Source organism: Salvia hispanica, chromosome 3, assembly GCF_023119035.1.
Source record: "Salvia hispanica cultivar TCC Black 2014 chromosome 3, UniMelb_Shisp_WGS_1.0, whole genome shotgun sequence".
NCBI classification, from domain to species: Eukaryota; Viridiplantae; Streptophyta; class Magnoliopsida; order Lamiales; family Lamiaceae; genus Salvia; species Salvia hispanica.
Genome location: NC_062967.1, coordinates 34,152,254 through 34,168,205, shown reverse-complemented (window position 1 = coordinate 34,168,205; position 15,952 = coordinate 34,152,254). Strand labels below are relative to the sequence as shown.

Here is a 15,952-nt window from a genome sequence, read left to right as displayed (position 1 = left end):
TCTTTTACTTGATATCTCAATCCAACAAAAGGGGATTTCAATCTACATATAATACAATGGTAGCATGGCTATGAGATAGAGCTTTCATCAAATTCACCATGTTGTTCGAATCCACAGATCAACAAAGAACACATCACAACGACGAAACCATCTGTTTGAAGTTTATAAAACCAGTAGTATCTTCGATATAATCACTACTCCTATTGGGATCCATTTCAATCTGCAATAAATCATAGTTCTAGTTCCAAACATAAGCAGCCCCTCCCATTTGTTATGCAAAATACCTCTCTTTTTTTTTTCATGTAAAGCTTCCATATCTGTTTCTATTACATGTGCTGTAAAAGCTCTCTGAAATCACATCTGTGTTTTGGGAAGCGTCTTTGATAAGTTGGCTTGTGAGTATCAACATATTTCCTTCTAACATTTGCAATCACAGCATCTGCATTTCAAACTATCATCTTGAAAATTTTCCCATCTAAATTAAGCTTCCAGAGCACTATTTCCAATTTACATAATTTAACAAAGCTATATGGTCTCATTACACTGGTAATCAAGGCCAAATCCTCAAACTTCACAATCTTGTACACTCAATCAACAATGTAACTGAAAAAATGGATAGTAAATAACATGGTAAATTAACCACAACATCCCATAATAAAAAAATTAATACTTGAAGCAATAAATGATCCAAGAAAATGGTGATCTTGGAAGGTGGCAATGCTCTTCTAGAAGCTTCCTGGAGCAAGAACTCAGCTTGTTGCTTTTAAGCAGAGATGACATGTCATCATCATAATTCTCTTCATTCACAAATCTTGGACATTGGGCTAAAGGCAGGCCCATCACTTACCCTTCCAAACATACAAAAAAAAAAAGAACAAGTTTCACTACTTTTACTAAGAAAATGAAAAGGGGTTTAGCTAATTTCTATTTTCTGGCTGTGCTGTTCTGTTGGATACATGGAAAGGGAAAGAATTGGGAATGTGAAATTTGTAATAAAAAGGAAATGTTGTTTAGGACAAAGAAGGGAACCAAAAAGCAAAAGGATTTGTGGGGGCCAATGTCAATTTTTCTTTTCTTGAACTTTTAATTATACATGTATGGGTCACGTTTGGAAATTCATTAAGGTTGATGTTCACTAATTTGTTGTGGTTATGTTGTTGTTATAGTGAGTTTAGTGTTTTCATGCTATACAGTCCCAAGCTTATGGAATCACGTGATTCATGTCATGTCATGCGTTTCATGACCAAAAATACAAAATGATGGTTAATAATTATTCATATAATCCGTAAATCACAGACTAAAGAAAATGATATAGTATGACCTAATGTATGGAAGATTTTTTTTTATATACGGCAATCAAGCTTCAATTGTTTTTGCCTCTTTTTTTTTTTTTTTTTTAAATATTCACTGTATTTGGTTGGAAACAACTATATTGCATCTTAGTATAATTTATTAATATCAGTATAAAAAGCTACACAAGTCTTTGTATGATAAATTAAGAAACACAGAGATGAGAAAACAGATTTGTACGGTGCTCCGACACTAAATAAAATTGATAGAGTCATATCTTTATTTAATATAGAAAAACGAAGGAGGTTAGTATCTTACAAAATTCACAATCTTTTGTCATTATATATTGGGAAATTAACATGAGAAGAGAAGATGGCATGAAATCAGCTAAAACAAGGCATAAAATAGAACACTTCTAAAGAAAAGCCCATCAGTTACACGCTTTCTCCACTGCTTCCTTTCTCCCTCTTGATTTCTGGTAAGCACCATCTCCCTCTCTCTCTCTCATGCAACTCATATGCAATAGAATTAATTGGGTGCAAATTCTTGAAGTTTTTTTTTTTGGTGCTAGTCAAAAAAAGATGGCACCTTTATGACTCTAAAATGAAGTTATGTCAGAGAGAAGTGAATAGCTCATAGCTGGGAGAGTACAAACATTTAATAAATGGGGATGATGCAGAGATGAGAACAAATGAAAAAAATGGGGAAAGTGATGCTTTGATTTTCACTTGTCAATATAATCCCCATGCATTTAATGCCCTTTGATTCTCTTGCTTTGCTTCTTGCTCCCTTCTTCTTATCTCCTCTCTCTCTCTCTTGAATTTTGAAGGGTGGCACTTTTTATGTTTTTTTGAGAGAAGTGAAAATTGGTTGAAAATGGGGATGAAGAGAGAGAAAGAGGAGGTGAAGAAGAAGAGGAAGAAGGGAAGAAGGCCATGTTGTGAGAGAGAGGGAGTTACCAAAGGAGCTTGGAGTCCTGAGGAGGACAAGATTCTTGTTGAGTTTATCACACAGAATGGACATGGCACTTGGAGAAATCTCCCTCAGCTTGCAGGTTTCTTCTTTTTTTTTTTTTTTTATACCAAATTTGTCATTTTAGGTTTTCTGATGGAATAGTTTACTGTATGGTAGTAGCTGAGTTTGTGTTGAAGAGATGAAAAATAAATTAAGGCATTTGTGTTCTGTTTATTATAGTACATATAAGATTTTCACTTTGTTAAGCGAAGGCCCAAGAATTGATTTTGTTTTGTGTGTGTGTGTGTGAATGTTCCTAGTTTGTGATTGAGGGTTTTAGGTGTTGGAGATCGATGGAAGATGAACCATATTCTGCAAATGTTGCCTATGATTCTTTCTGATCCTTGATAATGATGAACCATTTTAGTGTGTTTGATGCAGTTGATTTACTGAGGCATTCACTGTGATGGTCTTTTGCTTGTGTGGTAATTTTTTAAGGTCTCCTTCGCTGTGGAAAGAGCTGTCGTCTTCGCTGGACCAACTATCTTCGACCTGACATAAAACGTGGTCCCTTCAGCCCGGAGGAAGAGACTATGATTATTCAACTCCACGGAGCGCTTGGTAACAAGTAATTCCATCACCTCTGTCACTTGTCCAGCTCTAAATAGATTTTGTGGTGATGAATTCATTGTACTCCTGTCTCTGTCTTCCATTTTTGCTTATTTACCTGGCAATTCTTGGTTAAAAAACATCGGTAGGGCCCCTGCTGTTTCTTAAAATTGTGATGTTTGTGTTTGGGTAGATGGGCTGCCATAGCCTCTCATCTCGCAGGAAGAACAGATAACGATGTCAAGAACTTCTGGAACTCACATTTGAGGAAGCGCTTCGACAGCAAGGCTCTCGACCGGCCGTCTTCATCTTCAAAGTCTGTTGACACAAGATCTGTTTCCCCTCACATGGTTAAGTGGGAAGGTGTGCGGTTTGATGCTGAGTCCCGCCTCTCTATCCCGTTCAACAACAGCAAAGGTGACTACTTCCTACACCTCTGGAACACTGAAGTCGGAGAGTCATTCAGAAACGTGCACGAAACTGGAGATGGATGTGGTGGAGCTGCTGCATCTCGCAGTTCAACATCACAGTCATCATCATCCTTGACCAAAGTTGAGTCGACCAGTGTTTTAGAACTCTGTAAGACCCCCAGCCCGGTGGAGATGAAAGTCGAGCTTATGGATATCAAGAAGGAAACGGAGGAGGACATTGCTGTGTTTTCAGACACATCTAAGCCATATGAGCTTGAAGATCCATCTGATTCAATGCTGAAGCTGCTCCTGGATTTTCCTATTGGAGGTAACGACATGGCATTTCTCGACTCTGATGTCTCTACATAAGCCCGGGATTAGCCCTAAGCTGCTCTCATCAACATATATATATAGCTCACAAAGTGAACCAACTTCATTTTCAGCTTAGAGCTGTTTAGTGTATTGTAGGTTGGGTTCTGAGAGCCTTTTGATAATGAAACGTAGCTTCTTCGTCTGGATTTTATAATTTATACTACATCGGAACTGCTTTTTTCCGTGATCGTCTACTGTCGAATCTCTAGCTTTTATACATGAAAGAATGCATGTATTTTGGTTTCTACAGCAGTTTCTAGGAAAAAACTCGTGTGAAAATTTCTTATAAACTTCATTTCTAGTTTATATAAACAAATAAATCACTATTCAAGCATAAGATAATCAACAAGAGACAATCATATTCTACATCAGAATACCACAGAATGAATCTGGCAACCAATAAATAGAAATCCCATAACAAAACAATGTACAAATCAACTTGAGCTTCAAACCCCATTTCACCTTCAGAAACATCCAAGTAATTTCTTTGGACCAGTGCCCGTGGCGCGATATTTTGCTGATGTCTCCTCTGCTTTGAGAAGTTCCTCTCCACGCTTTGCCTCAATCATCGCTCGTTTCTCCTCCGCTTGCTTGTGGAGTAGAGCAATCTTGTTCTTCGTTTTCTCAATATACCCGGCCTTCTCTTTCTCCAGTTGCTCCTATTAGCCACAAATGTATTAACATGACAGTTAAAGCAGCTCACATGAGGCAGCAAAGCCTAATTCAGAGAGGACATGAATTTGGGCATAAAAGCTTCATCTGTTTTATGCATCTATTGAGTTCAGATAGGGACCATTACAAAACCAACACATCAAGTAAGACCGAAGCTGTAAATTTCGACTGAATTATTGGGCAACGACATAAATATGACGTTCAAGTCAGCCAACTTTCCCATGTGTATGTGTCTACATAGAGCAAAACTGAAGACATAAAGAATCTTTACCTCTATCTTCTTCAGCTCAGCTTCGAGAGTCGCTTTCTTGCTATTCTCCCAAGCCGCGACAGACGACACTTTCTTCTGTGCCCTGTAAAATAAGTAACCAAGCAAGAGTCACATCACTTTTCCCCTCTTAAAATCAAGTGAAAAATCATCTTAAATTCTAGTATCATATAGTATTGAGGAGCATTCTTACTTGTTCTCAGCTTTTGATTTCTCACTTTCCTCCCATGCTCTGATCAACGACAATCTCTTCTCCGTAGCTACTCGGGCAAGCACAGCATCTACATAGACACCAGAGGAGTTGAGTAAAAAAAATTCTCATTCCTTATCTTATTGGCCATAGATTATCTTATTTCCAGCAAGATAATTATAGCTCAAGAGCACAGTCATCTTGATACCTCTGTTTATGGAGCCCTCCTCAGATTTTTTTTCTTCGGCAGCAGCTTCGGGTTCTTTTGAAATAGACATATAAAGTTCCACATGTTAGTTGGGGGAAAAATTACTCAAAAAACAAGGAAGCCATGGACTAGCAGTTTGATTTTAGGTGAATTTTTGCTTTTCTGCTAAAACAAAAATCCCACCTTTTTTTTGAAGTTTGAAACAAAGAAAAGGAAATAAATAAACAAGCTTTGGACAGAAAACTGGTAATAGTTTAAAGAATTATTCAGCAAGAGAAGGCAAAAGGCTCCTGCCTTTTTTTTTCCTTTATTAAATACAACTAAGAAACAGAATCAGTTCTCTAATCCAATCTCAAAACAACAAACAAAATGATTCCAAACACAAACTTTTACAGAACAATCCAATAAGATATTCATCACCTAACAACAATTCCAAGAAACTAAAAAATTGAGAAATCTCATTTTTAAATATTCGATTATGAATTGTTTTGGAAAAAAGGTAAAATAAAACAAGGATAACAAATTTCTTCACGTGAATAGATATCTAAATTCAGAAACCAAGCATCAGCTACACATAAATGAACAAACACACACAAAGAGATGCTAATATATGATGAAAGTGAAAGCAAGTAAGAAAGTGAATTACTTTCAACTATGACTAGAGCTTTGGAGTCTTCTGGTTTATCCTGTGCCGGAGGTAGTGGCGGTGGCACCACAGCTTTCTCCTCAGCCACGTCTTTTGGCGGCTCAGCCACCGGAGGTGGGGACTCGGTACAAGGCTTGGACTCGACTGCTTTTACTTCCTCCTCCGCCATCACTCGAGAGAATTCTGATATGTTCTTACTTTTCAAGGAAAGTTATCACACACACACACAAAGAGGAAGGAGAGAGAGAGAGAGAGAAGTTGGTTGGAAGATATTAAACAAGAAAGGAGGGAAGTGGCCTTCTATGAGTTGGCACAATACAGATCATTCCTACATATTATTATAATCATTAAACAGTTACCAGAATATGATTGGTAATAACAGAGAGCTAAGGTTATAGATATTTTCCATGTCTTTGCTGGCAACTTCCAAACGTTGCCATCAACTTTGTATATACATATTAATGTGTATCCATCTGTAATCTCATCAAATGTTTTGTTTTTATTTATTTGATAGTAGTATGATTTTAATCACATCAGTATTTTCTTGTTTTACTTCTTTGTTTGGACTTTGGATCATACAAGTTACATGTTAATTAAAGAATGATTTTTTCTTCTCCACTTTAACTTCAAAGAGATGAACAATTTTTTTATACTCCCTAAACAACAATAATATTAATACAAAATAAAAACAAAAATGCTGATGCAGATTCCCAGATTCTCTGTCTTTCTATAGATAGATCAAAACCTCAAGCTTCTTTGTGTAATCAACATTACTTCAACTTATAGTGATAATGATTCGAAAATACATAGTAAAAAACATTTATAATACATCGAACACAATCATCCAGTCCACTAGCCTGTATGGCTAGTCAAATTAAGTGTGTAACATTTTAACACTTAACACAAATAGCAGAAACATACTACCACTTCAAATAGCTGAGTAACTGTACTCATCTTCTGTAGGTGACTGGCCGAGGGTGGTTAAGATGACGAAGGTGCCATACAAGACAGTGACAATGGCTGTGAAGTTCACAAGGAATGCCTCTGACCCGTATTTTTCAAGCCCAGAATTCTGAAGGAATGTCAGCTTCTCAAGGTACCCCAAGGCTGCCGTGGCAATAGCTAAGATGTACACAAAGATACCAAAGAGCACGTGCCATGGAAGCGACTCACTTCTGATAGTTGGTGTTCCTCCAGGGAAGAAGAAGACAACGAAGCCATAAATCCACTGCACATTGTGGAAAATAGCATCACAGCATATCATGAACCATAACAAGTTCCCCAAGGGTTCACTTTCAAAGAAAGCAGCTTGAAATTAAAGAGAATGTTTGAAGCAATAGAAAGAAAAATAGTATATGATTTTCAAATGAGTAATTACCTGAATACCATAGAGAACGATAACACCAATCCCGAGCCAAGAGTGCAAACTGTATAAATTGGCAATATTGCTTTCATTGTGAAACTTGAAGGCTGTGTATATCCCAATGATGCCAAGTATGAGAGCAATAGCATGCAATACGAGATGTATGAGTTTCTTCTCAGGCTTCTTTAGTGGGAGGCTTCTGTAACTTACAATGGCTGCACTTAGGAAGAGATGGCAAATGTCAAAGGAAATGGTGTATCAGTTCAATCAAGCAAGTTATAGCTAGCAAAATTCGGTTACCTTCGCCTCCAATTACTATGAACCCAATGAACATCAGAACAGGATGAAGCTGGAGCCACAACAGAAAACAGAATATGAGAATCACAAAAGATCATAGATATATGTGTTTGGCTTCACCAAAAAGATTATTCCTCATTCATGCTAGTTCATTACATCCAATAAACCTCGATGATGGTTGTATTCCATAAATTGAAATGGAAAAACCAAGGCTACACTAGACATAGATATACTTGCATATCAGAAAATCACAGAGAGACAACTCAGGCAAGAAAGTAAGCTCAAGGTAAAAGATAGTCAAAGGCTATTTAAATTAGGAACTTGGCTAATAATGGAGGCATTTTCCACTTCTCCCTTAGTCCTTAACCCTTCCAAACAATAACAAACAATAACAATATAGTAGTATATCACTGCAAGAAGCATTTCAACTTCCAAATCAGTATATCACCCCAAAATCTAGTGGATTATGCATCATCAGGCTCAATGAATTAATCCATCATCCACAACAACTAAGCATTGAGATACACAAGAACCAACTACCTCCACTCCAGTATTATCACATCACATAAATTACAAATACCAACCATAAAACAGTAACAACCCAAGCATTAGCACTGCACAAAATCTTAGAAGAACACTAAAAATCAACTTTTACCCCCACCCCACTGGAGAAAAGGACTGCCAAATTGATAATAATCTATCTAGCATATGTGGGCATACAGCTAATAGACAAGTCAAACACAAACCACAAACAATTTTTTGTAAAAAAAAAATCTTTAAGAAAGTAGAAAAGGGAGGAAGTGAATGAGGGGATTTACATTAAAGATAAGGCTCTTGTTGGAAGAGTCCCATGCCAAACCTCCCCTGAAGCTGATACACCAAATCAACACCAAAATTGCACCCACCACAGCCAAAAAATGCACAGCAAAAGAAGTGTGCAAAGCCTTCAACGCTAACGCCATCTCTCACTCACTATCTCAGTCAAGTCTCAACGAAATTAGCAAAAAGTCTCGATCTTTATGTTTATGGTATAATACTAATCCCTCAGCTAGCGAGTTCTTGATTTATCTTCATCTCATCATGATCGTTCAGAGCCGTCGGATGAAGATGTAGACACGCGTAAGGCGGTGATAGGTCTATATCTGTACACGTGTTTCAGGCGTCATCGGTTTTCGTGTTCAAACGTGCGCCCTCTCTCTTTGGTAGCTGAAGAATGTGGATTCAATTTGGTTGGTGACAAATTCTTAATTATGGACTATTAATTTTATTAATTTATGTCGCGTGGATTAAATAAAATTATACTCTTACGGAGTACTAATAGTTTGTGGAATTAATTATATTCGGATAATTTAGTTTTGTCTTTCCGCCTTATAGAGCAAAGGGGCACCAACTTTTTTATATATTAAGGTCATCAATTACATAAAATTAAGTCTAATGTGCTGTTTTTATCTACCTTTCAAAGTTAATTGAAAATCGAAATGAATGCATACCCCCTTTATTCATATATAATAGTTTAGGATTCTTATCATCTATTTACCTTCTTTTTTGCTCTTCCTATGCTACAAAGCCCCAGAACAAATAAAAACTTTATTAGAAGTATATGGTAAAATAAATTATTGACAACAACACCTTTATTATATGTGTGTTTTCCTCTTTAAGTATGATTAGTATATATATTCAAAATGATAGGTAATTGAGAATTTATGTGTAAAAGACAAAATGAGTTGCTCCATATGGAGTTATGGACACGAAACAATATTTTAAGTCATTTCTTGATGATCTGTCATTTGTGCTTTAGCACTAGCATTTTTTCTCTTAAGTATGATTTGATAGTTTAATACTCAGAAATTGGTACCTGGTTCATTAAGGTTAGAAGCTTACAAATAAAGATAAAGGTCTAATATGTTACTAGTGTAATTATTCATCTTTCAAAGTCAAGAGAAAAGCGAAATGTGTATATAACAAAATGGAGTAATATACTAGGATTCTTATGAGTTGCTTTCCCTTTTTCCTTCCTATGCTACATGGTAAATTAAATATTGAAAGCAACAACTTTATTACATATTAATAATATATATTCTGAATGATAGGTAATTGACAATTTATGTGTAAAGACAAATTGTATTGATATTTGAGTTACTCCATATGGACACGAAACAATTTTTTAGTCATTTTGTTAAAATATCGAAGAAAATTCATATTGCATAGCTTATCCATTACGTCACCTCTTATATATTGGCCCCTATTATCGGGCCGTCATGGGCCAAACTTATTCTATATCCACAGCCCGATTTCGAAGCTTGTGCCCATCAAGCCATTAATTTGTTGTGAACCTATTTTAAAGATAGTGGCAAAAGATAAAAAATGAAGAGCATTAGTTGATGAACAGGTTAAGTTGTTATTTACTTATTTCTTTCATTTTATTAAAAATAGAGTAAGGAACAATTAAAAAAATAATGCGAAAGAGTAGAGTGTGCCAGCACATGTATTCACGTGTGAGTCCAAATTACCAGATTAATTTTGCAGGCCTTTAAAATTTTAAGCAACAATATGGAACTTATTTTCTTTATCAAATTTAATTGTGTGATGCTCCCAAGCACAGCTTTCATCCCACCAATTTGATGCCCACTTATTACCAAAATCACAGAAGCTTATTCAAGAACCTGCAAAAATACAGAAGAAGAATAAAATTGATACCAAACACAACCATTAATCATACAGTACTACTCACATTCTTCATTTCAATCGCCATAAATGACAAACGGCTTCTCTCTCCTGTACAAATACACCTAATGCTAATAAATAGGCAATAGCAATCCGACACATACCCAACTCAATTAAATCAAATATAAGTAATGGTGTATAATTATTGCATGATTGATTAAATAGTCTAGACCACAAGATTATCTTTCTATGGATATTCGTTATCAAGAACTTCAAATCTTACCTCTTCGCACCCTCACAATCAGGCTGATAGGAGCTACATCTGGATAATTCTGTTACGACTAAAAACAAGCCAAAAATAACACGTGTAACCGTCACCGATTGTGAGTATTACCATTGCCAACGATGATTGTACTATTGGAGAACCAAAAATCAATACCATCATTTATTTCACTGCACGTATACAGAGAGTAAATTGAATGCAAATATGATGGTTGTTGGATTTTAAATCTCCAACGAAAAAAGAAAAAGAAATGAGCAGAGGGTTAAGCAAGCTACTGCAAAAGGAACTACAAAGACAGCGACACAAGACTGGCATAATTTGCATCATGTAAAGCTGCAAGTTACTTGGATCCCCATTCTATTTTTTTATTTCATCTAATCATATCTATATGGGAAAAATCATAAATTAATACTCAAACTATAGAAGATTCTCACATGATTAGTCTATTAACCAGGAAAGTAGATAAATAAATAATTAACTAATTCAGATCTCCTGATTTATGACAGCCACTGATTAACAGTTAACATATTCATATAGAAACAGTGATTAAGCAGACTGTGTGTCTAGTTGCAATTTTTTAATGAGATTTAAGAAAATGGCGTTTATAAATTAAGTGGAAAAATAATAAAGTAGGCAGGTAAAAGATACAATAAAGGGTAGATGAGAGTGATGAATTATATTTGCCAAAATATGAGAGTGGGGAAAAAGATTCATTTTAAGTAGAATGTCTAAAAAGAAATAGTATGAGTTAACTGAATTATATTTGCCAGAAACTGAGAGAGTAATTGAATTATACTCCGTATTTGCCAAAAAAAAGGATTTATTTTAAATAGGATGTTCCAAAAAAGAAAATGAGGATTGAGGGAGTATCTCATGTGCAGTAATATAAGAAAAATATAGATACAGTAATAGCATCCTGTTCATAAAATTACTGTATCTTATTTGTAGCATATTATAATATAAAGGGCTCTGAAAATCTAATTTTAGTATTATATTTAACCACCGAATCATTTATAGACTCTTAACTGGCACCTAAATAAAGACTGCAGCTCTTCCCTCACAAAGAGCCGACGAATTTTGATGCTCAATAACCAGGAAAAATGTTCAAGCGAAGCGAGAAAAAGATCAAAGCAGTCTTCAAGATGCAGTTTCAGGCAACACAGGTATGTCAACTCAACATTGTTTATGCCAAAAACAAGAGCTGTCTATCAAACTTAGAGTAACTTACAAGATTTATATTTCGGAGAAATCTTAATGTTGATTCTGCCCTCATTCCTCTCTGCACATAGATAGAACTATATGAGTTTAAAACCCCTTGTGCTTGCGGTTAAATGCCTCCAATGCTAAAACATCTATCATAGATCAAAGACATGATGATACTAAAGATATTACTGCTGAATTCAAGATTTTTGAATGTTAACATATCTCACCGATGATTTGGCTTATGTATTGAAATTATGGCAGGTACCGCAGCTCAAATCAAAAAGCCTCATTGTTTCTCTGGTTCCAGTAGATGTTGGAAAGCCTACAGTCAGATTATCAAAATCACCAATTGTTGAAGGAACCTGCACCTGGGAAAATCCTGTATACGAAACTGTAAAGCTGATCAAGGAGGTTAAATCAGGGAGAATCAGAGAAAAGTTCTACTATGTGATTGTATCAACAGTAAGTGATACTCTTCTCCATCTTCACTCAAGATTACAATTCAAAATTTCTGTATTAAAATGGCAGTTTTTGTAGTAAGCTCAAACCAAACAAAATGAAGTGTGTATTGGGGGTACTTACAGGGGTCATCAAAATCGGGCTTTCTTGGAGAAGTCTCAATTGATTTTGCAGATCTAGCAGATGCCTACAAACCAGTGAATTTAACTCTCCCTCTACAGACTTCAAAATCGGGTGCAGTGTTGCACGTTAGTCCCTCTCTCCATCCCTTGCACAGCATTAATAATTCTGGCTAAAATAAACTTGGTTGATAGCCCTGACATCAATTTTACAATTCAGGTCACAGTTCAGAACATGAACGGATGCCCTGATTCAAGGTGAAGTAGTAGCAACAGTGATCATTGTATTCTATGATATAACTTCGATGAATAAGGTCTTCAGAAGTTTAAGTAACAGAAAAGCATTTGTGTGATGAAATTTCTCAGATATGATGAGGATAGTGAGACCCCAGTGGAGGAATCATGTGAGACGAATATGGATTCTGCTGTCTATGGAAAGAGAACCCCAAAATCTCCTGAAGTAAGGTCTCCAAGTAAACTTATTGGTTTTACTTGCATCTAAAAGTAAGGGAACTGAAGTATGTTATGATTAGCATTAATCAATAAAGACTCCTTCCCTTTTCTTTTTCCCCCTCACAGAGTGATGATTTGAGTGAAGCAGCATCCATGCGCAACGGACACCATGGAAGCTTTGGAGATGCAGAATCAGATTATAATGATGCTGAATCAAGAGATGGAGTAAAAGGGACTTCACTGGCAAATCAAATGAAAATGTTGGAGAGGAAGGCTGAACTTTCAGATTTAGAAGTGCAGGCTCTTCGTAAGCAAATCATGAAGGAAACCAAGAGAGGACAGCAATTATCGGAGCAAATTGACTGCCTAAAGGAGGAAAGAGACACTCTTAAAGCAGAATGTGAGCGACTCAAGGTCTCAGCATGTGAGGATGCATTTTCAATTCTTACTCCAAAAGAGACTGAAAATATGAATGTGTCGCTTGAAAAGGTCAAGCAAGAACTTCAACATGAGAAACATCTAAACAAAAAGTTGAAGTTACATCTACAGGAGACAGAAGATTCAAATTCTGAATACGTTCTCGCTATGAGAGATCTTACCAAAAAATTGGATCAGAAAAATGAAGAAATATCTCGACTTTCAAGCAAAATTAAGGCCCTCCACTATGGTGCAGAGGGTATTGCAGCATCACCTAGAATGAAAAGTAATGAACTAGAAGACCTGGAGAAGAAGCACGGACATGTTGAAGATGTTAAAATGTTGAAGCAGAAAATTGAGACTCTCCATACAGAAATAGAAGCTCTCAAGAAAGAGAATTCAGAGATAAAAGCTCAAGTTGAGAGGCTTACTGAGGATTACGATAGTTTAGAGGCAGAAAACAAGGATATAAGCTCGAAGTTCGAGCAATGCGAAACGGAAAAGATGGAACTTGAGCAAAGTTGTGCAGAATTCTTGGCTGCAGAGAAGAAACTCAAACACCAGATAGCAAGCTTGGAAATGGAAAACAAAAGGCAGGCTCGTCAATACTCAGAGTCCCTGAATATCATTGATGAGATTGAGTTCCAGGTTGAGAATCTGCAGAAAGAATTGGATATGCAGGCGCAAATTTTTCAGGAAGATTTGGAAGCAGTAACTGAATTGAAAGTAGAGCAGGAGCAGAGGGCCATACAAGCTGAAGATGCCTTGAGGAAAATGAGGTTGAGCAATGCAGAGGCGACTGAGCGACTCCAGGAGGACTTTAAACGTATTTCTGCTGAGATGTCACTAAAAATTGAGGAGAATGAAAAACTAGCCCAGAAAGCAGTTGCAGAAGCTAATGATCTGCACCAGAAAAATGAAGATTTAGAAGGATTGCTCCAGAAAGCCAAAGAAGAACTTCAAATCATTAAAGAAAAACATGAAAGAACAACCAGAGAGCCTTCAGAACAAAATGAATCAATTTCTGGAGGTAAATCCTATCAGAAAACTACTAGAGAATCAGAAACACTCCAGAGATGGCAATCAGAAAAGGAAAATCTGGAGAGAGAACTAGATTCGGTGAGGAAGGAAGCAGAAAAATCCAAGCATGAAAATGTCTCCATGAAGTCTCAAATAGAGCAGAAGAAAACCAAAGAAGATAACTTGCTATTACAAATGAAGAAGCTGAGAATCACGAATAACGAAGCCAAAAGTCATCTACTAGAACTAGAACAGGAGAAAGAAGGCCTGAAGATAGAGATGTTAAAATTACAAGGCAACCTACGCAAAAAGGAAAAGGTATGTAGTAGCTTATATTTCCAGAACAATAAAATTATATACGGAATAAAAGAGTGAAATAACATCAAATGCTTTTCTTGATGTGCTCTAAAACTACTCCACAGTAACATTAGCTTGCTCAACTCGAATGACTTTGAAGCTCTTGCACATCTTTTTAAAAACTCAGTTAAGAATGTGGTATGTTTGTCAACTTGTATTTGTATTTTCCTCTAACAACATATGTTGTGTCTCAATAATTCTTGGAATAGTACTGGCATGGATCAAAATTGCTAGAAAGGCATGAAAAAGCTTCTGTAATGTACTACAGCATTCTCCTTCCTTGAAATCCTTCAACAAAGATGAATACGCAGTACTTATTTTGTCTCTCACAGTCGGAGTACTAACAGTGGTTGTTTCGACAGGAACTGGAAAAGGCGGAACTTCAAATTTCTGTAAATTCTCCAGCAAAGGAACAGAATCTTAAATGTAGCACCACAGAAGTCAGAAAATATCAGGTAAAATCAACAGACTCTTTTTCAGAACAATTAGAACAGGTTGATATGAACACAAACAGCAGAAAAAAGTATAGTAATGTTTTTAGGAAACAGAAGAACTTCAATTTAACTATCCTAGACATAGCATGGCATCTATGAGCTACGTAATAAAATAAAAAGGATGGATAACAAGAAATACCAGTGTTGCACATGTGGTAAGGAAAAACAAACTACAGTTAGAGTTCCAGCAAGAAACAGATAAGAAAATACCATGCTCAATCAGATATGCCAATCACCACAAGTTTGGAAAGAAACACAGCACATCGTCTCTTCTTTGTTACATCCATTTATCTGATTTGTAAGGACAAGTGCTTACCTTGACAACAGGAAACTATTCCATTGCAAATTAGTGGTCAATCCAATGGTGGATGTGACGTCTCCAGCTTGGTGGGTGAAGTAGCATCCTTGAAAGAGAGAAACAAAAGCATGGAGGAAGAGTTGAAGGAGATGCATGACAGATATTCAGAAATAAGTCTCAGATTTGCAGAGGTAGAAGGTGAACGACAACAACTTGTTATGGCTCTGCGTAATATTAAAAATGGAAAGAAAAACTAGTTTACAGCAATAGCGTTGAAACCCAATCACATAGCATTTAGGCACAGAACGTATGATATGTAAATCAACAATTTCCATCATATGTGACCCAATTTGTTGGTTGGTTTCTTACCCTTCAGAACCAAAAGCAATATGAACAAGTTCTTCAGTATTGTGATTTTTTCGTTACAATTGCACTGTCATTTTTTGCATAGTGGAGGATCCTTGTAAATATTACACAAATTAGCAGTTCAACTTGTACATATGCCAGTCCTGATGTCAAGCAATACATAATTTTAACAAACCAAAAAGGAAAAGAAATCATGTATAGGAACTATTATAAGCTCCATATACGATAATTATGGAGAAACCCAGATAGAAAGAAATAGAAGTAATGGAGATCAACTTGATATAAAAAGGACAAGGAGCAGTATTAAAAGCAATTTGTGCGTCCTATGGTAGAGGGAGTTTGTAAGCCATTGTCCAGATTGTGTTCAAGATCTGATAAGGACCAAAATCTTACAAGGGCTCGGGCTGTAAATTAGAACAAAAACAAGTGTTCAACTCCATTAATGACTGAATATAGGGAACTTATCTTGATGTCATCTTGACCAACCTTCTCCTACATATGCCGATTTTCGCCAACTTTTCTGGACATCCATCAATACAG

The 15,952-nt window shown here is 36.2% G+C and overlaps 4 protein-coding genes and 1 long non-coding RNA gene across 6 annotated transcripts; 2 read left to right on the top strand and 3 right to left on the bottom strand.

Annotated features, from left to right (window-relative positions):
- Positions 1-1,632: 1,632 nt before the first annotated feature.
- LOC125217000 (transcription factor MYB17-like) lies at positions 1,633-3,817 on the top strand. 2 transcript variants are annotated; one of them, XM_048118815.1, is made up of 4 exons: positions 1,633-1,768; positions 2,120-2,344; positions 2,743-2,872; positions 3,047-3,817. In XM_048118815.1, exons 2-4 carry the CDS (start codon positions 2,167-2,169, stop codon positions 3,630-3,632), a joined length of 894 nt encoding a protein of 297 aa, XP_047974772.1. In that variant the 5' UTR covers positions 1,633-1,768; positions 2,120-2,166; the 3' UTR covers positions 3,633-3,817. The 2 variants fall into 2 exon arrangements, with proteins under 2 accessions (XP_047974772.1, XP_047974773.1); XM_048118816.1 differs by lacking the exon at positions 1,633-1,768 and having other exon boundaries at positions 1,875-2,344.
- An 89-nt stretch (positions 3,818-3,906) lies between these two features.
- Positions 3,907-5,950, bottom strand: LOC125217003 (remorin-like). The gene is made up of 5 exons (XM_048118819.1): positions 5,620-5,950; positions 4,974-5,027; positions 4,769-4,856; positions 4,579-4,660; positions 3,907-4,294 (listed from the first exon to the last, which is right to left on the bottom strand). The coding sequence occupies exons 1-5, from the start codon at positions 5,786-5,788 to the stop codon at positions 4,100-4,102; spliced, it is 588 nt and encodes a 195-aa protein (XP_047974776.1). The 5' UTR covers positions 5,789-5,950; the 3' UTR covers positions 3,907-4,099.
- A 424-nt stretch (positions 5,951-6,374) lies between these two features.
- On the bottom strand, positions 6,375-8,478 carry LOC125217002 (transmembrane ascorbate ferrireductase 1). Its single transcript, XM_048118818.1, has 4 exons — positions 8,098-8,478; positions 7,283-7,331; positions 6,998-7,197; positions 6,375-6,847 (listed from the first exon to the last, which is right to left on the bottom strand). Exons 1-4 carry the CDS (start codon positions 8,239-8,241, stop codon positions 6,548-6,550), a joined length of 693 nt encoding a protein of 230 aa, XP_047974775.1. The 5' UTR covers positions 8,242-8,478; the 3' UTR covers positions 6,375-6,547.
- A 1,297-nt stretch (positions 8,479-9,775) lies between these two features.
- On the bottom strand, positions 9,776-13,180 carry LOC125217153. Its single transcript, XR_007175582.1, has 5 exons — positions 13,060-13,180; positions 12,012-12,204; positions 11,657-11,808; positions 11,455-11,505; positions 9,776-10,396 (listed from the first exon to the last, which is right to left on the bottom strand). It is a non-coding gene; the product is annotated as an uncharacterized LOC125217153 (long non-coding RNA).
- LOC125217152 (flagellar attachment zone protein 1-like) lies at positions 11,241-15,474 on the top strand. Its single transcript, XM_048118988.1, has 8 exons — positions 11,241-11,389; positions 11,691-11,891; positions 12,014-12,136; positions 12,228-12,265; positions 12,374-12,467; positions 12,587-14,215; positions 14,617-14,709; positions 15,076-15,474. Exons 1-8 carry the CDS (start codon positions 11,327-11,329, stop codon positions 15,301-15,303), a joined length of 2,469 nt encoding a protein of 822 aa, XP_047974945.1. The 5' UTR covers positions 11,241-11,326; the 3' UTR covers positions 15,304-15,474.
- The last annotated feature ends 478 nt before the right edge of the window (positions 15,475-15,952 follow it).

Bases quoted from the DNA above. Each gene is read 5' to 3' on its own strand.
- LOC125217000 (XM_048118815.1), top strand. From the start codon at position 2,167: ATGGGGATGAAGAGAGAGAAAGAGGAGGTGAAGAAGAAGAGGAAGAAG. The intron at 2,345-2,742 runs GTTTCTTCTTTT...TAATTTTTTAAG, and splicing joins AAATCTCCCTCAGCTTGCAG to GTCTCCTTCGCTGTGGAAAG. The intron at 2,873-3,046 runs GTAATTCCATCA...GTGTTTGGGTAG, and splicing joins CACGGAGCGCTTGGTAACAA to ATGGGCTGCCATAGCCTCTC.
- LOC125217003 (XM_048118819.1), bottom strand. From the start codon at position 5,788: ATGGCGGAGGAGGAAGTAAAAGCAGTCGAGTCCAAGCCTTGTACCGAG. The intron at 5,028-5,619 runs GTAATTCACTTT...CTATTTCAAAAG, and splicing joins AGCTCTAGTCATAGTTGAAA to AACCCGAAGCTGCTGCCGAA. The intron at 4,857-4,973 runs GTATCAAGATGA...GTGTCTATGTAG, and splicing joins GGAGGGCTCCATAAACAGAG to ATGCTGTGCTTGCCCGAGTA.
- LOC125217002 (XM_048118818.1), bottom strand. From the start codon at position 8,241: ATGGCGTTAGCGTTGAAGGCTTTGCACACTTCTTTTGCTGTGCATTTT. The intron at 7,332-8,097 runs GTAAATCCCCTC...TTGTGGCTCCAG, and splicing joins ACAAGAGCCTTATCTTTAAT to CTTCATCCTGTTCTGATGTT. The intron at 6,848-6,997 runs GTAATTACTCAT...CACAATGTGCAG, and splicing joins TCGTTCTCTATGGTATTCAG to TGGATTTATGGCTTCGTTGT.
- LOC125217152 (XM_048118988.1), top strand. From the start codon at position 11,327: ATGTTCAAGCGAAGCGAGAAAAAGATCAAAGCAGTCTTCAAGATGCAG. The intron at 11,892-12,013 runs GTAAGTGATACT...GGGTACTTACAG, and splicing joins ACTATGTGATTGTATCAACA to GGGTCATCAAAATCGGGCTT. The intron at 14,216-14,616 runs GTATGTAGTAGC...TTGTTTCGACAG, and splicing joins ACCTACGCAAAAAGGAAAAG to GAACTGGAAAAGGCGGAACT.